Below are 22,589 nucleotides of genomic sequence, written 5' to 3'. Positions count from 1 at the left end.
TTGCTCCTCTTGTAAAATCTTCAGTTTAACGGTGTTCCTATTTGATTCATTAAAACCAATGGTTCCTTGCCTTTCCATTACATAACCCTCAAGGCAGCTTGCAGTATCAAGCGAAATCATCCCGCCACCAGTCAGGGTGGAGAATTTTGAGAGGCCGACGTGTTAAAAGGTTAAGGCCAGCACTCTGAATGGGGCCTGAGTCAAAACAGGCAGCCAGGGCTGCTGAAACAGCACTAAAGTGGTGTGATCAGAACACTTTACGCCAGACAATAGTTTGGCTTCCGCATTCTGCGCCCGCTGAAGCTGCAGTTCACTTTTCAGAGGCAGCCCCATGTAGAAAGCAATACAGTAATCCAATCGGAATATAAGCGTGCATCACATGGCCAGGTCTCCAGGAAGAGATGCACCTGGTGCACTATCCCAAGTTGCTGAAATGCTGTTTCCACCAGGTTGAAATTCAGGAGTAGCGCCAGATCCAGAAGCACTGTACCAGATCAGCAGACCCCCCTGACCAACAGTTCTTCCATCTTGTAGGGATTAAGCTGTGGATCCTTCCACATGTCCAGTCCATCATGGAGACCAGGCACTGATTTCAGGACTTCCTCCACCTCCCTAGGGGCAGATGAAATGAGTGGGCATACTGACAGCACCAGCCCAAATCTCTGGAGAGCCTCACTCAGCAGCTTAATACACACGTTATGGCAGATGAGATGGGAATTCTTTCTTAAGGACACTGCTCGGAATGCGTTCCTAAAAAAAGAATCCTTTCTCCTAGCTGTTTGGTTGTTTTTAAAATCTAAGCAGAGTTTGAAAGTAAATAAAATAGCACAAATAAAATTGTCTTGCAAGCTGTTACTATTTGCACACTTAACATAATCATGGCTGTTTCTTAGCACATGCATTTGGGTTTCTAGAGTGCAGGATGCTACTAGGACAGGATGGCAGGGTTGGTAGATGGTGGGGATCCCAGATTGATGTCTTGGGAGTGTGTGAACATTGTGCGTGTTTCAAGGACTAGTGAGCAAGGCGAGCTAGCCGGTTGCTAGATCTGTGTTTGAGCAAGCCACGCATTTTACTCAAGCACAGAATTGGTTGCTGAATGTGGTACCTAGTGGATTTCAGGTTTTGTTTTTCAAAAATTTGGTTTCTAGTCCTCGTGTGAGTGGAGAAAATAGGCTGTGTCTACAGTGGGGTGGCTTCAAAGCCAGAGATGAGCAGGGTGGGACTTCCAGTTGGCTATAGGGTGGCTTCCAGTGCCGCACAGAGATTTCCTGTTGTTCGCGTCCTTCTTATGTGAGCTGACTCCTGGGCATCCTGCAGTTCTCTCACTCTGTTCCCTTTCCATCTGCCACCCAGCTCCTTCAAAACAAAACAAAACAAAAAAACCAAGCCAGAGCTCTCAGAAACCCATAATTTTGGAAGCAGAATAAATGGTGAAGATATATGCAAAATGTATCTTGATTTGGTTGGAAAATGGTGGGTCCAGAAAGCTGGTGAATGGTGAAACCCTAAAAATAAAATAAAAAGGAGAGAGAAAACCGGAGGTCGGTTAAGTCAAGACGCAAAGCCAACATCGGGGGGCGAGTCCAGGAAGTCTCCCCGAGACTCCTCCTCCCCTCCCCCAATTCCTGTCCCTTCTCTTTTCCTCAGATCAAACTTCCAGTCCCCAAAGGTTTGGAGGGGTCTCAGTTGGAGGCTTCCACCCCATCTCATCAGCCCGCTCAAGAGAGCAGTCTGGATAGCAGCCAGACCCGAGAGAAGATCAAACAGAAGATCAAAGAAGTGGAAGAGAAGCAGCCTGAAATGAAGTCGGGGTTCATGGCCTCCTTCCTGGACTTCCTTAAGTCGGGCAAGCGTCAGACGCTGCCTTCCTCTGCCTCCTCCACCTCCTCGGCCGCCACAGTCGGGGCCCCCGGCACGGCGGTTACCATGGTCGCGCCTTCAGGCAGCCCCTCCAAGACGCCCCGTCCCCCGTCAGCCACATCCTCGTCCTCCTCGTCCCAGCCGCCGCCTCCCTTCAGCATGGCGCCCCCGATGCTGCCTGGCGGCTTGGATGGGCCCGAAGGGGACCCTGCCGGGCTCGTGATGAGCTGCACCAGCCCCTGCAAGCGGCTGGATGAGGAGCTGAAGCGCAACCTGGAGACCCTGCCCTCCTTCTCGTCCGACGAGGAGGACTCCGTCAGCAAGAACCAGGACCTCCAGAAGAGCATCTCCTCAGCCATCTCGGCGCTCTACGACCCCACCGACCGCAAGGAGGGAGAACCCAATGGTGAGTGCCCATCCCCTGTCCAAACCTTGAGTTGGGTCCCGAGCCATTGTTTATCTCCTGATTTACATAACCTATCTTGATTTCGGGAGGGCATTAGTTTCTGAGCAAGATAGACTTCCATCTGATATTTATTATGCATTTTTTTCTGCATTCTTTCAACAGTTCTTGCATCCTGAATGTAGACATTCTTCCTGATCAAATGCCTTTCTGCTGCACACAGCAGTGTTAGAAATTAGCCAGGCGCTTTTTGCACCTGGCATGGGTGCAATTGCAACCACACAGCTTTGGATGCCAGGTTGGCAACCAGGAAAAGCAAAATGTCACTTAGAGAGGGATCTGAAATATTTCTTTGAAGCTTGAATTGACCATAGCCTAGGTTTAAGGTGCCATTTGGTGATTAGATTATGTATCTGAGTTTCTACACACTGCACACATGCTCCCTTATATTTTCCTAATAACCTGTCTACTTACCAAGTTACGTTTCTCTTTCCCCCAAGACCCAAGCACCACCCCACCTCAAAACTCAAACTCTATATCATTTTAAGCAGTATTGATGTGAAGTAAAAAATAATAATCAAGAAGGCCTTGCTCTTGTGAGCATAAAAGGGAACACATTTACTAATCCAGTTCCAGGCAGAAAACTTTCTGGGGGATTTTTACTGGAAAATCAGTAAATATTATTATTATTATTATTATTATTATTTTTAAAAAAGAAAACTTTCTGGGAGATTTTCCACTACTAAACTTTTCTTCTGAAAAATGTTCCATTCTGAAAAGAATAACATAAGGAATGCACATAGAAACACAGAATTGTAAAGTTGGAAGGGACTCCAAGGGTCATGTAGTCCAACTCCCTCCGATTCAGGAATCTCAGCTAGATCATACATAACAATTGGCCACCCAGCCTCTGATTAAAAACCTCCATCTGAGGAAGGAGAATCCACCACCTCTCATGGGATCCTGTTCCGCTGGCATAGATCTTAAAGACTGATGAATTTATTATGGCAGAATTTTTCATGAATTGCAGTCCACTTCATCATATGTGTGAGGTGTGACCCCAAGTATATATGTGCATGGTTTGCAGGGAGGATTGGTAAATTAAATTCCAAAGTACCCATTTCTTTAATTGATTGATGTAGCTTTGCATCAATAAATATTCCCTGGGCATCTTGCAAGGAAAACAACGCTTTAAAAATGCTGTGTATAATAATTAAAAACCATCGAAGAAACAAATAAAAAAACAGCAAAAAAACACACCAGCCAACTCACCCTTTCTGATGATATGGCATAGTCCTGATTTAAAACCACAATTAATTAAAAAGCCTAGGGCGGAGGTGAGGAGTCTTTGTGACCCTACAGGTGTTGCAGGACTACAACTTCCACCATCCTGACGATTGGCCATTCTTGCTGGGGCTGATGGGAGTTGTAGTCCAACAACAGCTGGAGGACCATATCCCTGTTCTAGGTGAATAAAAAGGTCTTTGCCTGACTCTAGAAGAACTATAGAGAAGGTGTCAGGCAAGGCTTTCTGGGGAGACCATTCCCCAGCTAGGAGGCCACTGCTGAGTTAGGTGGATTTCTGTTCTTGCTTGCTTGCTAACCCCTGCCACTTCCCCCACCACCATAGATGTGCCACCCGTGGAGGAGAAAATCCCCAGCCCAGCTCCCTCAGTGGAGGCAGATGTCCAGCCAGAGCTACCCCCGCCGCCCATCTCCCCAGCTCCCTCGCCCAAGGAGGCTCCACCTGTCCCCGAGGAGCCACCTGTTCAGGCGTCTCCTGAGCCCGAGGACCCTGAGGACACACGGCCTCTTCACCTTGCCAAGAAGCAGGAGACGGCGGCCATTTGTGGAGAGACGGACGAAGAAGAGGCAGAGAGCGGTGGGGAGGGGATCTTCCGAGAGCGCGATGAGTTTGTCATCCGCGTGGAGGACGTTCAGGCCCTCAAGGTGCGTTAAGGAGATATTATTATTATTATTATTATTACTATTATTATTAGTATTAGTATTATTATTATTATTTTATTTTATTAATTTATTCAGAAAAATTTCAGTGAACAAATAAAGAAGCAAGGAATAAAGCAAGAAAGGAAAAAGTGCTTGAGATTTTAATACAATATGACATGTTGGTAAATAAGTACTGCTATTACTACAGTCAGTATACAGTTATTAAAGGTAAAGGGACCCCTGACCATTGGGTCCAGTCGTGGCCGACTCTGGGGTTGCGGCGCTCATCTCGCTTTATTGGCCGAGGGAGCCACCGTACAGCTTCCGGGTCATGTGGCCAGCATGACTAAGCCTCTTCTGGCAAACCAGAGCAGCGCACGGAAACGCCGTTTACCTTCCCGCCGGAGTGGTACCTATTTATCTACTTGCACTTTGAGGTGCTTTCCAACTGCTAGGTTGGCAGGAGCAGGGACCGAGCAACGGGAGCTCACCCCATCGCAGGGATTCGAACCGCCGACCTTCTGATCGGCAAGCCCTAGGCTCTGTGGTTTAACCCACAGCACCACCCACGTCCCATACAGTTATTAGCAAGTCATAATTTTTATATACGTTCCAAATAACATTCTATTTATCCATGCACAATCTGCATTGAAAAGCAAGTCCGTTCCTATGTTGCGGGTGGCGCTGTGGTCTAAACCACTGAGCCTCTTGGGCTTGCCGATCGCAAGGCCGTTAGTTTGAATCCACCCCGACGTGGTGAGCTCCCGTTGTTTTGTCCCAGCGCCTGCCAACCTAGCAGTTCGAAAGCATACCAGCTTAGTAGATAAATAGGTACCACTGCAGCGGGAAGGTAAATACCATTTCCGTGCACCAGAAACTGTTTAATCATACTGGCCACACAACCCAGAAAAGCTGTCTGCAGACAAACGCCGGCTCCCTTGGCCTGAAAGCGGAGGTGAGTGCCGCACCCCATAATCAAATTTAACTGGACTTAACTGTCCGGGCTCCTTTACCTTTACCGTATCTTCTATTCATTGATCAAAATGGGCCATATTATTATCTTTCTGGGCTTGGAGCAGAAACAAAGCCTTAAAAGCATAAAATGTGAGTGACATTTTCAAGCGTTTCACGTATTTCAGTGTCTTGAATTCTTACCCTTGGGTAAGTTTTAGTTTGAGCTTTTTTAAAAAAATCATAATAATGCTTAAAATCAAAATGTTACATTGGATCTGACACTAGTCTCCCTTCTGAGGGACTAGACTAAATAGGCTTACACAAGTTGGGCTTATAACCATGTGCTGTAAATCACAAGCGAAGAGGGTTGCTGATGCCCTCAGATTCTGCTTGCGGGCTTTCCTTGTGTGTCTGGTCAGCTGCTGTGAGAGCAGGATATTTGACTAAATGGGCCTTTGGCCTGATCTAGCAGAGCTTCTCATCTGCAGAGTAGTTGCATCACAGCAGCTAGGCTTGTTTGGAGTTCTTTGCATCCCTGGTACCATCACCCCTTTCTCTGCCCTCCTGCAGCTCGCTCTTCAGACTGGGCGGGAGCCGCCGCCAATCTGGCGGGTTCAGAAAGCTTTGCTCCAGAAGTTCACCCCTGAAATAAAGGATGGGCAGCGACAATTTTGTGCGACCAGCAATGTAAGTGTCCCCATTGCTCGCTCACCATGCAAAAAATCGTACTTTCGGTGAATGTGGGCAAAAGAACTTCAGAGGTGGGAGGTCTACATGAGCTTTACACAATTGTATTTGGCGCAGTGGCTTGATTTCTGGGCTTTAACCACCAGCACCTCTACCATTTTGTATATCCCTTCTTTTCTTTCTCTTCCCACTGCTGAGGAAATAAATATTTCCATACCAATAAGTTTCTCTCTCCACTCCCATTTCAGCATGTTTCTGCCACGGCTGTGGCAGAATTTTTTCCCTATTGCTTTTATTTTATTGATTAGCATTGCTGTGTTATAGCATTTCCTGATTAAAAGTTTTGATGCAACCCTACTCTGGTATTACTTTTAGCAACAAAGAGTGGATAATAAATATTTAAATAAATAAAGTTGTTGTTGTTGTTGTTGTTAATTGTCTGCCCTTCACATTTAAGTTTCCAGGGCAGGTTACGACATTAAAACACAATATTAAAACCTAAAACTGTTGGGTGAAGGGCGGACGATTAACAACAACAACAGGAATAATAATAATAATAATAAGCAACTTCCCTCACCCACCCCCCACAAGATTTTATTAAAGTTTTCACAATACAGTAAAATAATATTTGGAATAAAGAAAATCTGAAAGACAAAAAGGGAAAGAGGGGAAAAACAAGAAAAGATACTCTTTCTCTGAGTAAAAAGAAGAAGAGAGGAAGCACAGAAAGAAGGAACATTAAAAATAACACCAATAATAATAATCATGGTAAAACAAATATATATACCCGTGAAAATCTACGAAAGCAAATATCTCACCTCTACGGGGAGGAAACCTTCTACCCGTGAAAATCTACGAAAGCATATATATATATATATATATATATATATATATATATATATATATCCCTCGTATCATGATTAAACCTTAATCTTCAACCCACATACAAAGAAGTGAGCCTTTCCAACTCTCACCTGAAAAAGCTTCCACCTTTCTCAGCCTCACACGCTGAGGAAAACTCACTCTAACCTGTCTCCCACCCAGGTCTCTCTCTTTTAGCCATCACTTCTCTGTATGAATAATATTAAACAACTTCCAATCATAAAAATAAGGCAGTTCCTAAAAATATACACCTCAAGGGTATGAGGTAAGCCAGAGGCAGAAATACTTTTTTGTGCTTGAGGGAAGTAAATCCGCTTGAACTGACTGATATCGTGGGCGAAGGATTGGGTTTTTCTGCTGTGTATCACCTCATTATTTCTGGAGGTGGGAAAGAGCTGTGTTGCAGACATTCTCTCCCCGCCATCCCCATTTTGATATTCAATTCCTTCCTTCCCTGTCCCCCCTCAGTATCTGGGCTATTTTGGCGATGCCAAGAACCGGTACCAGCGCCTCTACGTTAAATTCTTGGAGAACATCAACAAGAAGGATTACGTCCGCGTCTGCTCCAAGAAGCCTTGGCACCGGCCCCTGCAAGCTGTCAGGTAAAGGAGCAGGAAGCGGGGGGGGGGGGGTGTCTGCCGTATGAGAGGCCAGTTCCACTCGCAGAGAAGCACCAAAAAGCCTTCGAGCCACTTCCTCACGTTGATTTATTCCAGTTTGTGAAGTGCCCCTTTTCTAGAATTATGAGTTCAATGGCCGAAAAACACACCTTCCCGCAAATAACCCCTCCCCTGTATTAAACTGTTCAGGTGACATGCCTGGGGGAGATTTTGCCTCAGATCCTTTACCTCCCCCTCTGCTGCCACCCTCTATTTAATAATAATAAATAATAAATTTATACAGTTATTTCACCTGACACGCGGGAGAGTATTTAGCTCCTCACCTGAAGGAGCAAAGAGCTCAGCCTCTTTGTTTTCTCACCTGCCTAGTCATGAAACTGACTCCATACCACGCCTCTTCCACCTGTCAAAGGAATGAGCTATTCCAGGCATAGGCAAACTCAGCCCACCAGATATTTTTGAGACTACAATTCCCATCATCCCTGACCACTGGTCCTGTTAGCTGGGGATGATGGGAGCTGTAGTCCCAAAACATCTGGAGGGCCAAGTTTACCTATGCCTGGGGTATACCATGACTGCCCTCCTCACTATCCTGAGATTTTCTGTGCCACGGCCTGTTCCCATCTTGACTGCATCTTGAACTGTGAATCGGATGGTAGCAAACACTCCTTCTTTTCACAGACTTGACAGTATATAAGGCCGGCCTTGTCCTTTCAGCTCCCCAGCCCTCCATTGCCCCGCTTCTCCTTTCCCCCTTAAAGCCTCCCTTGCACCCCAACACACACACACAGATGCCTCAGCAAACCTGGCCCCTGAGGCAGAGCCTATATTTGGATCTCACGGCTATGTCTGTCCTGCTGCAGGAGACAGAGCCAGCCCAAGGCGTCTGGCCCCAAGACCCCGGTGCTGCCCAAAGTTGAGAAACCTGAGAAGCTGGAAGTCCCGGAGAAGGCCGAGAAGCCGGAGAAGGCTGAGAAGCCTCCCAAGGCCGAGAAGCCCCCCAAGGCCGAAAAAGCGGACAAAGCCGAGAAGCCCCCCAAGGCCGAGAAAGCGGCGAAGCTGGAAAAGCCCCCCAAGGTCGAGAAGTCTGAAAAGCCCCCCAAGGCGGAAAAAGTGGCCAAAGTAGAAAAGCCCCCCAAGGCGGAGAAAACTGACCCCCCTGTTCCCGTCCCCGCAAAAGCTTCCCCAGCCGGCGGAGCGTCGAAACCCAAGCCTAAGCCAGCCAAGGTGAAAGCTGAGCCCCCTCCCAAGAAGAGGAAAAAATGGCTTGCTGAGGCAGCGTCCTCCTCTGACTCAGATTCCAGCCCTGACCAGCAGAGCGAGGAGGGTGAGTAGACTGATGCAGCCCGGCATCCATTGGTGCTGGAAGACGAGGCAGTCCTTGAACTGAGTTGTGGGCCCACAGGGAGTTTTTGAGGGGAGAAACTGTCCATGGTAGAGTTGAAGAGAGAGCTTTTGACTTGAAAGCTCGGGGAGAGGGAGAGGGAGAGGGAGAAATTCATGAAGGATTGCTCAGTTGGTTAGAGTGTGGTGCTGATAACACCAAGGTTGCAAGTTCGATTCCCAGAAGGATCAGCTGCATATTCCTCCATTGCAAGGGGTTGGACTAGATCGGTGTTTTCCAACCTTGGGTCTCCAGCTGTTTTTCGACTACAGTTCCCATCATCCCTGACCACTGGTCTTGCTAGCTAGGGATGATGGGAGTTGTAGTCCAAAAAAACAGCTGGAGACCAAAGGTTGGGAAACACTGGACTAGATGGTCCTCAGGGTCCCTTCCAACCAATTTCTATGACAGCCTGATGTTTGTTTACTTACTTACCGTATATACTCGAGTACAGTGGTACCTCGCAAGACGAAAAACGCGCAAGACGAAAGAGTTTTTCGTTTTTTGAGTCGTTCCGCAAGACGAATTTCCCTATGGGCTTGCTTCGCAAGACGAAACGTCTTGTGAGTTTGTTTCCTTTTTCTTTAAGCTGCTAAGCCGTTAATAGCCGCTAAGCCGCTAATAGCCGTGCTTCGCAAGACGAAAAAACCGCAAGACGAAGAGACTCGCGGAACGGATTAATTTCGTCTTGCGAGGCACCACTGTATAAGCCGACTTTTTCAGCACATTTTTAATGCTGAAAAAGCCCCCCCCCCCTCCGGCTTCTACTTGAGTGAGGGTCCTTTCGGGCTGCTCCTTCCTCCGCCTTTGCCGCTGACGGCGGAGGAACGAGTAGCCCGAAAGCAGCCCTTTCGGGCTGCTTGTTATTCCTCCGCCGCTGCCACCACCAGCCTCTGCCTCTTGGCAGCACCCTAGGTGGCAGGGGGACAGGAGGGCCTGGGGGGGGGGAGAGAGAAGCGCCCTCTGCCATGTGTGCATGCGCGCGCCCACACTCCGGCCCACCAGGAGGTTTGTGGTGTGGTGAACCGGCTTATACTCGAGTCAATAAGTCTTCCCAGTTTTTTGTGGTATAATTAGGTGCCTCAGCTTATATTAGGGTCGGCTTATACAGTGGTACCTCGGGTTAAGTACTTAATTCGTTCCGGAGGTCCGTTCTTAACCTGAAACTGTTCTTAACCTGCAGCACCACTTTAGCTAATGGGGCCTCCTACTGTTGCCGTGCCGCCAGAGCACGATTTCTGTTCTCATCCTGAAGCAAAGTTCTTAACCCAAGGTACTATTTCTGGGTTAGCGGAGTCTGTAACCTGAAGCGTATGTAACCTGAAGCGTATGTAACTGTACTTGAGTATATATGGTACTTACTTACTTATTTACTTGCTGCCACTTACTTAGCACTGCAGTTTCTAAGCAGTGTACAATGAGTTTTCAAATAGATACAAAGGAGAGAACATCTCCCTTCTTTACTACATTTATATGCTGCCTTTTCCTTCCAAGGATCAGAAAGTGGTGTACATGGTTCTGCTTCTCCCCGTTTCATCCTCACAACAACCCTGTAGGGTAGAATAGGCTAAGCGACGGTGACTGGCCCCAAGCTTCACGGCTGTGTGGGGATTTGAACTCCGGCCTCCCAGGTCACAATCCCAACACTCTAACCATACACCACACACTGGCTCCAGAGTATTAGCTACACTAACTGGTGGCAGCTCTGCACGGTTTCATGCTGGGGACAGTCCCCAACCCCACCTAGAGATGTCAGGCATTGAATCTGGGACCTGCTGCATGCAAGGCAAATGCTGTATCACTGAGCTCTCCATAGTTAAAATCTTAGCAGTTTAAATCAGCCATAAAATCAGAAGAGTGCACTTTAAGAGACTTGCTGAGATAAAAGTCGTTGCCAGGCGCCTGAAGGTTTAGCAGGGAAGGGCCCACAGTACTGAATACCCGGGGAGCACAACTAACCACAACTCTCTCAGTGACCTTGGTGATCGAGCAGGGAGATTAGGCACTGAGCAGCCCTTGAGTTCTCCCTGGATCCAAGTTAAGGGCCTTGGAAACAACGTGCGACGAAACTGCAAAGGCGGAGCAGGTGCGAGGAACCTTTTGCCGTCTGAAGGTTGCTGAACTACACCTCCCACAAGCCGTTGACCTCGCTTGCTGCGGCTGATGGGAGCTTTAGTCAAAGATGTCTGAAGAGCTAAAGGTTCAGAGAGCCACACATTGTGTGTGTTGGTGACTTCCTAGTGACCCTGGAGACAGACTGAGGGAGATTCTTATAAAGACCTTGATGGTGAGGAGGGAGGAGTAAAAGAAGGAATCCCCCTGTCCCTAATTGGACTTGCCCAGAAAAAACACACTTAAAAATACTGTTATAAATAAATGAATACGAAAAGTAGTACAGTGGTACCTCAGGTTACATACGCTTCAGGTTACAGACTCTGCTAACCCAGAAATATTACCTCAGGTTAATAACTTTGCTTCAGGATGAGAACAGAAATCGTGCGGCGGCAGCGGGAGGCCCCCATTAGCTAAAGTGGTCTTCAGGTTAAGAACAGTTTCAGGTTAAGAACGGACCTTCGGAATGAATTAAGTACGTAACCAGAGGTACCACTGTATCTGAAGTGCCAAGTTGGGGGAAAATTCCGGTGCAGTTAGAATGAAAGCTGGACTGCGCTCTCTCTTCCGTTATTTTATTTGTAACTTTTCCCTGCCCTTTCATTGTGTGTCGTTTTTATATCAGCCGCCTCAGAACGTTTTTAGGAAAGCCCGGGATGTTCATGCCTTAAATAAATGCTAAGCTAACTCTCCATCTCCTATCTAGAGCGTGTGCCGACGGGCCGTATTCTGAACACGCGAGCCATGAAGGAGATGTACCGCAGCTACGTGGAAATGCTGGTCAGCACTGCCCTCGACCCAGACATGATCCAAGCTCTTGAGGATACAAACGGTGCGCATTCGTGAATGGTGGTATATTGATCGGCCCTGTGGGTCAGTCGCCTGCCCCCACAAATGGCAGAGTTTATTTGCTCAAAATTGGCCAGTCCTTGGGAGATCTCTGGAGCCCTGTGCTTCCTCCTTCCTTTCTCTGCCAGCAGGGCTGAGCTGCTCATCTCTGTTATGTCATTGTTGGCCTCTTGGAGGTCCAGAGGCTTTTGCTCCCTGTAGAGATGCTTGCTTGGAAAACTCTGAAGCTGCCTGAATGATAGGCTTTCCTTTTCTTCGTTGCCATAGTAAAGGCTGTAAGTTTGCCCTTCTTTCAACATTAAATTCTTTAAGGCAGGGGTTACCAAACGGTGGTCTTGCCTTCAGCTTCATTCAGAAGGCCTGCAGCACCTTAAACAACAGAATGCCGAGGCACACTTTTATATATATATATAAAGAATACGAAGCTGAAAATGAATGAACTGCAGCTAAAATATTATGTTCATTTTTCACATGGTCTAGTCCTTCCCCTGCCCACCCCCTAATATTCTTAAAGGTCTCTTCTCCAGTCTTCAGAGAGTAGCTGGAAGTGGGGAGACGGAAAAAGGTCCTTCTTTCCTTCCACTCTGCAGTTTTAATCTGAAATCATAGGCGCAGTACTGCACCCAGAACTCAGAAACTGCTCACCCTAATGAAATTCCCTGTTGCAAAACGTGCCTAGGGCAATGGGAGTTTTGAACACTGCCTGCGGCCTGTCTGTGAAGAATGCAGACTGCAGTACAGCAAAATACAGTGTAAGAAATTAAAAGGCCAATAAGAATACCATTAAGAATTGCAATTGCTACAACGGGCGGGGTGTGTGTGTGTGTAAATCATTAAGTGGTCTTTCAAGTCCACCAGCAATTCTCAAGTGATCTGTGGGTGGGTGGGTGGAGTTTGGAAGCCACTGTTTTAAGGCCTAGGCCAGCTACTTAGCTGATACCTTCATGGGTTGTTGTTTTAATAGGTTTACTGTTGTAGAATTGACTCAGGAACCTCCGCATCTCATGGGCTGCCTTGGTGTTGCATTGCAGTGAAGTTACTGTTTGTAAACAAACAAACAATAAGCCTTTTTTTTGTAAATAAATAATAACAAGTAAATAATGGTTTTAAAACACTGCATAAAGATGCCAGATTTCACACTGCGCAGCAGCCTTGTAAACAAGCCCACAAAATGTACTAGTCCACGTAAAATGTTTTACTAGCCTGCTAGGGGCTTCCTGAGAAGGGGACTGAGGGCTCTCTTCATCCTCCAGCACCTCTGCATTTTTATGCAGGAGGAAGGTGGCTGTTAGTATTTTTAATGTAGTTTCATTGGGAATGTATTTCACAAAGAATAGATGGTACTGTCATTGGGAATGTATTTCACAAAGAATAGTTGGTGCTAGAGAAAGGAGGTGGCAGTTGGAAACTGGCAGTTGGAAACTGGCAGTTGGGGTTTGGTTGGTCACTCTGCTAGTTCTCTCTTGACTGTGAGGGTGAGAGGTGTGGGGACTTCATGCTGTCTGGAGGAGTTTGTAAATCATACTGACAGTTGCTCCCCTCCTTTGCCAGCCTTCTTCCACCACCACCACCATCAGATATTTGTTTGCATGCCACTTTCCCACCAAATTCTGCCTGAGCAAATGAACAATTAGCATGACCACTCAAAATGCAGAAATTGCTCTGTTTGGTAGGCGCAGAGGCAGGACAGAGAGATCCACTCCTCATCTACCAGCTCACTCCCTCACATTAAATTTCCATGTCGCCTCTGGCTACCAGGCCTGTGCTTCAATCCAAAGCTGTTGCACAGTTTAATCACAGCTTTGACCTCTTGCAGGTTAAAGCCTTATGCTTCTCTGGGGCTAGAAAGGAGAGATATGTTGCCACAGCTTCTCAGAGGAATCAAAGCACTAAATACCAGAAGACAAGAAGCGACAGTTGAATATGGTTGGCATTTTCCTTAAAGTGAAATGATTCTCTTATTAATGTGTAGCACAAGCAGCTCCTTTCAAGGAAGTCAGATCCTGCCCAGGAGTTCTCGCACCATCAGAAAGCAAATGCGGCATTTTAAATATTTTTCTGTGACTTTCCCTTCTCCGCAGAATTCTGGCTGCAGAAAATTGATAGATAGATAGATAGATAGATAGATTCTTTATTGTCATTACACTAGTGCAACATTGCACAAGTGCAACGAAATTGGATGCCATCCCTTAAAAAAACAACAAAAGCAAAACAACACCAACAACCAAACAAACCACCTTCCACCCACACCCACACCCATCAACTCCCAGGTCTCACTATCGAGTTACAGCATTCAAAAAGGCCACAGCTCTTGGATAGAAACTGTTTTTCAGTCTATTTGTCCTTGACTTGATGTGTCTATACCTCCTGCCAGAAGGCAGTAGTGCAAACAGACTGTATCCCGGGTGAGATGGATCCTGCAGGATGTTGTTTGCTTTCCTAAGGCAACGGGAACCGTACAGTTCTTCCAAAGGTGGGAGAGGGTGACCAATAATCCTTTGGGCTGTAGTTATGACCTTCTGGAGCACCTTCCTCTCCCTAGCTGTACAACTGGGGAACCAAGCACAAATACAGTATGTAAGTATGCTCTCTATGGAGCCTCGGTAGAAGGACACCAGCAGTCTCTCACTCAGATTGTTCTTTTTTAAAAGTCTGAGGAAATAAATTCTCTGCTGGGCCTTTTTCACCAGAGCAGTGGTATTTGCGCTCCAAGTCATGCCCTGATCCATAGTCACTCCCAAAAACCTGAATTCCGCCACCCTCTCCACCCGTTCCCCGTTGATATACAAGGGCTGAATGTCCGCCTTTTTTTTCCTGTAATCCACCACCAATTCCTTGGTCTTAGCCGTATTAAGAGCCAGGTTGTTCTCTCCACACCAAACACAGAGCCGCTCCACCTCATCCCGATAGGCGGACTCATCCCCTCCTGAAATGAGCCCCACCACCGTAGTATCATCAGCAAACTTGATGATTTTGTTGCTGGAGTAGATGGCTGTACAGTCATACGTATAGAGAGCATAGAGCAGGGGACTCAACACACAACCCTGTGGTGAGCCGGTGTTAAGGCTAAGGGCTGTGGACACATGTGACCCTACTCTGACTTTCCCTTCTCCGCAGAATTCTGGCTGCAGAAAATTGGATCCCCTTAGTGCAAAATGCTAGACATTTCTGGCTTTAGTCACAGGTTTGTTTGTGTTCGATACTTGTTAAGGGCCTAGAAAAATTACTTAGTGAAAACTACAGTAACATTTTAAAATATACCAGTGTAGAGATAGATAATTTATTACAGTCGGAGACCAGCTTATATAACACACTTGGGGATACAGTCACAGAAGGAAAACAAACAATTAAAACAATGTACAACAATAAATTTAAAATTTATAAATGCAATAAGCATATAGACACTACCGCAGGGAGCTGACCCAGAGTCATCCATGGAACCGAGTTTGGGGATTTTCTTAACGGACTAGCTTGAGTCAGGAGACAGTCTGCGCCTACAGATCTGTACACAGAATCTGGCAACCATCAGGGTCGTCTTCTGATCTTTGCCTAACAGGAAAAGGTCAAATTTTTGCTTTTCCGGGAGGTCAGCGAGCCTCACCATTAGGGGATCAATGGTCTTACTATGTGCCTCTTCATAAAAGGGACGTCTAAAGAACAAGTGCTCTGGGCTTCCTATCTCCCCCAATCAACAGGTGCAAAGTCTCTGAGCCTATGGGACTTTTTAAAAGGCTCCTTCCAGGGCCGGCGAGGACAGAGCCGAGTTCTGGCGAGTGTAAAGGCCCTTCTTGCATTTTTTACCAGTGTATGATAAGAGCCCGCGATAAATTTGAAATCCAAGCCACTATCTCCCCATCCTGATTTACAAAGCTGCAACCAAATTAAAATATAAATTGGCCCTTCCCAAGCATGTGCTGGCTGGGGCTAATGGGAGTTGTAGTCACTATCTTTGGGCAAAGGGTCATATAAATCATAGGAGTTAAAAACGTGACCCAAGGGCAGCGAGGAAAACTACAAGAGCTACGCATTGAGATGATTCATTTGCTTTAAGGAAACACCAACCAAAACATGGTTTTTAAAGCCCTGGGAGGTTAGAAAAGTCTTGGATGCTGGAAAGAACACACTGTGGATGTCAGGCAAGCTTCCGCAAGGAGTGCTCCATAACTGGGGGCCAAAAGTGACCACTGAAATACCCACCAAGGACACTGTGCGTGATGCTTAAAATCTCTTTTGTCAATCCTCCCCCAGATGAACTTTATCTTCCGCCCATGCGAAAGATTGACGGGATATTGAACGATCACAAGAAAAAGGTGCTGAAGAGAGTATCTCTTAATCCGTCGCTACAGGTATGGAAATGGGGCAAGTGGAAAATGTTTAACTCTTCGCCCCACACCCTGCCTGAGATAGCATTGTGTAGAAATGCCTATTTTAGATATGTAGCTTTCTCTATTGCTAAGGCCTGTCTTGGATACTTCCTTCCAATTTACCTTCACAACAACCATGAGAGAGTGAAGGCCGGAAGATTTGTCATGCGACCGTGGCTTAGGTGATGGTTCCCCAAATTTCTGAGTTCATTGATGCCATTGAGGAGCTTATAAAGTTGTTGTTGACCCCTTAGGAGTGAAAGTGAAGTAAAGTCAGGGAATATCCGTATATAATCAGCATTTGTTAATCCTCAACCAGCATTACTAAGCATCATAAAAATTAAAAATAAAGAAATAAAACGTGAAAGTAACGACACCAGACTTTTCATTTAGCAACATGGCCTGAGATACTGTTATGTTATATTGGTATCTTACTCAATACAGAGGCTCATAGTTCCTAATTACATTTTTAGCACTATACCACATAAAGTACCTCTGGCCCTTTTTGACACAGGAGGTCAGTCTGACAGCCACAGGTGATGTGAAATCTGCTGTCTCACAGTGAATATTTTTGTCCGTCATCCAGGAGGCTCTCCACACGTTCCCCCAACTCCACACCGAGACGTGCGACACCACAGTCAAGTTGCGCCTAGGGGGCGAACCTTACAACCGCAAGACACTCAACAAACTCAAGAAGAATGTATCCAAACAGCAGGTAGGTGGGAGCCAAGATGGAATCAATGGCCTGCAGCAAACAGATCAACACTGAGTACGGTTCTAGATGCTGTTTTTTTGAGTGGGAGAGAGAGTCCCTCTCTTCCTGTTTCATCCTCTCAGCCCTGTGAGGTAGACTTGAATCAGAGAAAGAGAGGGAGGCTCAAGGTCACCCAGGGAGAGCTTCATAGCTGAACGAGGATGTGAACCTGGCTCTCCCCACTCCTAGTCTGAATCTCTACCAACTGCAGCATATTGGCCACATTTGCGTGCCATGGTAAACTGTAAACCATAGCTTACTGTGCCTGAATGAATCACTCTGCTCCTCCCAGCTTGCAGGAGGCAAACTACCACTACTGGCTTAACGTTAGGCCCAAACCAGGGAATGTGGTTCATGTCACTCCTAGCAAATCACAAGTAGTACGTCAGGAGCAAACCTAGGCTACAAATCGTGGTTTGTTGGGAGTGGAACAAGTCATTATCCCTGGTTCAGACAAAACATTAAGCCAGGGGGTTGTGGTCTGTTTCCTCTAGAATAATAGAATTAGAATTAATAATAGAATTAGATTAATAGCAATAGAATTATAACTTCCAAGAAAAGTCTTAACAGTTCAAATATTCATCCAAGAGAAGAGAATATTGACACTGTTTAAAGCCATGCCATGGTTTCTGTCTGCCTCTCTGTCTCTTTCTTTCCCTCCCCAGCTCTCTTGCTCTCCTGTTACTTGGGTATGGTAGTTCTGTTATGTAGAGTGCTAGGGATGTCTAATGAAGATTTTTCAGCACCCTCCCAAAAATGCAGTTGCCCAGTGCTTGGAGTGCAATCGCGCATCAGTCGCTCTTCCTTCCTGTGTCTGAAGGCATGGAAAGAAAACTCTGAATGGAAACCGTGCAGTGGCTTATGCAAGAGACAAAAGAAGGAAACCAGGAAGTGCAGAAGCGCAGTCCCTAAAGGCCCTAACTGGAATTGAGGGGAGGGAGAGAAAACCTCCCATTTTAGCATATGAGAGGGCCCTATGCTCCCATCAGCGAACAAAATGGAAATGGAGAGTGTTGACTTTTCTTTCTCATTTAATCAAGCAAGCCAGATGGGCAAGGGGTGCCCCAAAAGAGGTTCTGTGCCCGGACGGTGCTCACTCTGGAACACCAACTTAACATTTTAACAGAACTTTTTATGGTGCCCATCTCCCAAAGGAGGCCTTTGTTTTATACAAGCGGGTCAGCTCTGTAGTGGAGCACAAAGGTGTGAAGTGCAAAGACCTGTTGTTATTTCTTCACCCCAACCCCACCCCAGCGGTGCACTGCTCAGCAAAGCTGACAGTGTGATGGCTTGCCTTCCATCAGGAATTCCACCACAATGGATTTTTAAACCACCAGCATGCAAGTCTTCAGCTGTCCAGGCTACAGGAGACTCCCTTCTTCTAACCAGCAAGCAATGATGGTGGTGGGGTCTCTAGTTCCTCATGCCTTTGTGCCGTAAAAATTCAGAGCATGGCATGCATCTCGGTCTAGGGATTGACAAACGGGCTAAGTCTGTTTTCATCTGTACCTGCATGTGCACAAAAGTGAGTGCACCGTCCTGGTTCAGTGTACATATTTAAGGGGAAATCCTGCAGCCATTTCTCCCCTGCGAAATGTACCCAGGGGAGCTCACTCCAAACTAAGGAGCAGACAAAACCCTCCCTCTTCACACCACTCTTTTTCTTGGATGCAACCAGACTGCATTAACAAAATTAATAGCATCCACATCCTGTGCTGCGCTGCTTGTATTTGGAAGAAAAAAGGCATGAAAATCTCTAAAATATGCAATTTTGATTACACACCAGGAACCCACAGTGTGTTAAAACATATTTATATTTTTATTTTGGAAATGAGAACCGTTGAGCACTGCATCTTCAAACCACAGAACTCTAAGGAATTTCTCATTTAGGATGTATCTCGCATTTCCGGCTCTGAGGAATTAAAACATCCTCAAGGGAGCAAATGTTCAGAACTCACCACTTTCAGTTTTGAAAAATAAATAAGGGGTTTTTGCAAACTTGAATATAGTTCTTTCTCACCGTTCTCGTTCTTGGTTTCGGCCACAAGAATGCCTGTTGGGTTTTTTGCTACTGTTGTCGTTTTCTGCTCTTTGCTGCCTGCAAAAGTAGTGTGATCATAAGAACCTAAGAAAAGCCTGCCTGATCAGTCCTGTTCTCACCATCACCAACCAGAAGTTTGTGGGAAGCTCTCATTTTTTTTCTTTATTCTTTTTTGCATGGGAACCATGCAGTCTTAAGAAAAATGGGCAAAGGAAGGAAAAGTAGGTGAAATTCAATGAAGCAACAGCAGCTGTCAAGGATAAGAGAGGGTTAAGAAGTTCAGAGCAGGCCTTGTGGGAGGGAAGGTGTTCTGGAAGGGTGGTGGGCGGCTCGGCATAGAGACAAGAAGGCCGTTTCCATCGTAGGGAGGCAGCAACAAGATCGCAGGAGAGGGGAAGAAGGCAGCCTTGGAGCAGATTATGATCTGTGGTGTGTGCCAGGAGAGGGGAATAAAGGGGGGGTGAGTGAGGAAGCATGGGCCTGATGGACACATGGAAGAGGATAAGCTGGATTGCACCACTTCAGATGGCAGGCAGAGATCATATTGTTGGAATATTTCCCTTCCTAAGAAAATTCCCTGCAGGTAAAATAACTAATTAGGGAAACTGGATTCTAGTTCACCCCCACTGCCTTTCCACTTGCAGGGAATTGTTTCATTTTCGAAATGTTGGGAGGGGTTTGAATATTATTATCAAATAAATTCATTAATCTCTTCCTATGAAGCATCTCAAGGCAATTTCATAGTACAATGAAAATATGTATAAAGCAATTGCATATGTAAGAACTGTTGCCCCAATTGCATAAATAGAAGCAGTTTGAAATCCAGTACAGATACAAACTGAAGTAAAAAAAAAACCTGCTTAAAGTTTTGTTGAAAGAGGAAAGTCCTCAGCAGATGCTTCCCAATAAATAACAGGAGATAGTTCCAAAGGAAATTTGATGTCACCCCCCACTCCACTCTGAAATAGAACATCCTATCAAACCACCTTTGAGTTCTGCTATTTAATTCCCTTGTCATTCTACTCATTTCAGGCCTCGGTCAGGGCTAGGGAGTGGAGAATCTTGAATATTGACAATCTGTAAGCTAAGGCAGCTATCACCAGCGTTTTCGGACCAATAGGCACATTCCTAATCTTGTGTGATTGCTGTAGGTGCCAGTCACAAAACGGCTGCCATGGAGTATTGGAACATGGCTGCCAAGGGGTGTGTGACATAACACAATATTGTCACCGCTGCTGTTTCCCACCCCTAGCCATGTCCTGCTAGGCCTGATTGTGGAGGTACAGCTGTTAAAGGCACAAAACCTTAAAACAAAGCCTAGACTGCTATCCAGCACCCGCTTACCTGGCAGTAAAGGTAAAGGGACCCCTGACCATTAGGTCCAGTCGTGGCCGACTCTGGGGTTGCGGCGCTCATCTCGCTTTATTGGCCAAGGGAGCCGGCATACAGCTTCCGGGTCATGTGGCCAGCATAACTAAGCCGCTTCTGGCGAACCAGAGCAGCGCACGGAAACGCTGTTTACCTTCCCGCCGGAGCGGTACCTATTTATCTACTTGCACTTTGACGTGCTTTCAAACTGCTAGGTTGGCAGGAGCAGGGACCGAGCAACGGGAGCTCACCCTGTCGTGGGGATTCGAACCGCCGACCTTCTGATCAGCAAGCCCTAGGCTCTGTGGTTTAACCCACAGCGCCACCCACATCCCTTACCTGGCAGTAAGCTGCATTTAAAACAGAGAGACATGCTTATGAAGTACACCTGTGTGGCCTTGTATTGTGTGGCACAGCAGCAGACACACCTGAGCCACTCTGTCAATATTTCACATTTTGCATTTGCCTTTTTTTTCTTTTTTGCATGGGAAGCATGCAGTCTTAAGAAAAATGAGCAAAGGAAAAGAAAAGGAAAAGAAGGTGAAATTCAGTGAAGCAACAGCAGCTGTCAAGGATAAGAGAGGGTTAAGAAGTTCAGAGCAGGCCTTGTGGGAGGGAAGGTGTTCTGGAAGGGTGGTGGGCGGCTCGGCATAGAGACAAGAAGGCCGTTTCCATCGTAGGGAGGGAGCAGGAGAGGAGAAGAAGGTGGCCTTGGAGCAGATTATGATCTGTGGTGTGTGCCAGGAGAGGGGAATAAAGGGAGATGGGATTCTTTAATAGCCACACTTACGGTTAATTAGTATTTTCAGAAAACAACTTCTAGGGAATGCATGATCTCAGACAAACCCACCACAGGAAAGATGTATCTTGGTTGCTAGATAAAAAGAAAGGGCTACTAGAAAGGACTACTAGAAAATAGGAGAGAAGCAAGAAAATTGCACTTAAAGGTGGGGAAGGTTGGTGGCAGGGTGGGAACAGAAGCTCTTTAGGACCTGAGGAATTCCTCTTGCCTGTCGTCCAAGCTGCTCAGTTATCAATCACAGCTCTTAACTTCACTCATTGGCTAACGACTCTGAAAGGCAGAAGAAGCCAGGCTGGCTAATTTTACATAAACTGATTAGGGTACTTGTACATTTTAAAAAAAATGCATTGCGATGTACAGGACTTGATGGATTGTTTGAACGAAAGACTCTGTTCCAATATGCAAGACTAGATGCCAGGCCAAGACCAGCCAGTCCCTATGCAAGGAAGAAGCCCCAGCCAAAGAACATAAAAGAAGATATAGAAGAAGAGTGGCAAAATCAATTACTGAACTATGCAGGACAAATTATTACAAAAAATGGCAATTGTTTGATGCATATTTTTTAAGCTTTGTGTACAGATTTTTACATTAGTGTAACTTTTAAAAGTCACTTGTAATAAGATGAAGGTTTTAAAATTGGGTTGTTAAGTATATAAGGTTTTATGGACGTGCTTAAACAAGTATATTATAATGGAACCAAGAGGGGAAGTGGAGGGAAGTCGACTGAAAATTTATGGATTAATTTGGTTATGATTTTTTTCTGTTTTTTTCCGTATTGTTATTTTTGGAAAATTAATAAATTGTTATTAAAAAGGGGGGTACTTGCACATTTTGCAACATAGCTTTCTTTCTCGGAGGGCTAGAGATTTTCCTTTTCTAAGACAGCTCAGAGTCTGGGGTCCCTTCCAGAGGGTGCCAGTGAAGGCCTTTGCAGGCATCATGGATTGGCAACCTCTGGGCTGAGAGGTAGCCCTTCAAAAAGTTGCTGGGACTCCAGTTCCCATCATCCCTGACGATTGGCCACACTGGCTGTGGCTGATGGGTGTTGGAGTCCCACAGCAACCGGAGGGCACTGCATTGACTTACCGCTGCAGGAAGTTCCGGGCGCTGAGGTGAAGATGCCAGAGCAACAGGAGGGAGAAATTAACTTTGCAGAGGCAGAAGTGGAAGACATGGCTGCCAGGGAAGAGATAGTAATGAGCAAGGGCAGGCGGACTTATTGATTATTGTGAAACATTTAGGGAGGGAACGGTATGATTCTGAGGTACTTCGGGTAGGTGAAATGGAGGATCTTGTGAGCAGTGGGCTGTGATTTCTTGTAAGTGATTTCTCCCTGTTATTTCTTCACCCTTATTGCTGACAGGAATTCAGTGTGGAGGTGGAGAAGTCCTTTTTCTACACTCTGTACCATTCCCTTCACCACTACAAGTACCACACATTTCTGCGTTGTAAGGATGAGGTGAGTAAGAACCGTAACATTTTACTTCCATCACCTGGGTTCCCTTTTTTCTACGGATAGAACTCCCCCCATTCCCTGTAAAGAAGTGAGGAGTGGGCAG

At 46.2% G+C, this 22,589-nt stretch overlaps 1 protein-coding gene across 1 annotated transcript in view; it reads left to right on the top strand.

Moving 5' to 3' along the window:
• The window catches only part of PRR12 (proline rich 12), a 47,793-nt gene that overhangs the window by 20,100 nt on the left and 5,104 nt on the right, over positions 1 to 22,589 (top strand). The window contains exons 5-13 of the mRNA XM_083469383.1: positions 1,651 to 2,269; positions 3,897 to 4,216; positions 5,738 to 5,854; positions 7,205 to 7,338; positions 8,220 to 8,683; positions 11,559 to 11,684; positions 15,950 to 16,047; positions 16,652 to 16,780; positions 22,394 to 22,489. Of these exons, the coding sequence (XP_083325509.1) occupies positions 1,651 to 2,269; positions 3,897 to 4,216; positions 5,738 to 5,854; positions 7,205 to 7,338; positions 8,220 to 8,683; positions 11,559 to 11,684; positions 15,950 to 16,047; positions 16,652 to 16,780; positions 22,394 to 22,489 (2,103 nt within the window). The remainder of the gene's footprint in view (positions 1 to 1,650; positions 2,270 to 3,896; positions 4,217 to 5,737; positions 5,855 to 7,204; positions 7,339 to 8,219; positions 8,684 to 11,558; positions 11,685 to 15,949; positions 16,048 to 16,651; positions 16,781 to 22,393; positions 22,490 to 22,589) is intronic.

Source organism: Podarcis liolepis (assembly GCF_965112155.1).
Source record: "Podarcis liolepis genome assembly, chromosome: 13".
Lineage (NCBI taxonomy): Eukaryota > Metazoa > Chordata > Lepidosauria > Squamata > Lacertidae > Podarcis > Podarcis liolepis.
This window is presented reverse-complemented; position numbering and strand designations above follow the sequence as displayed.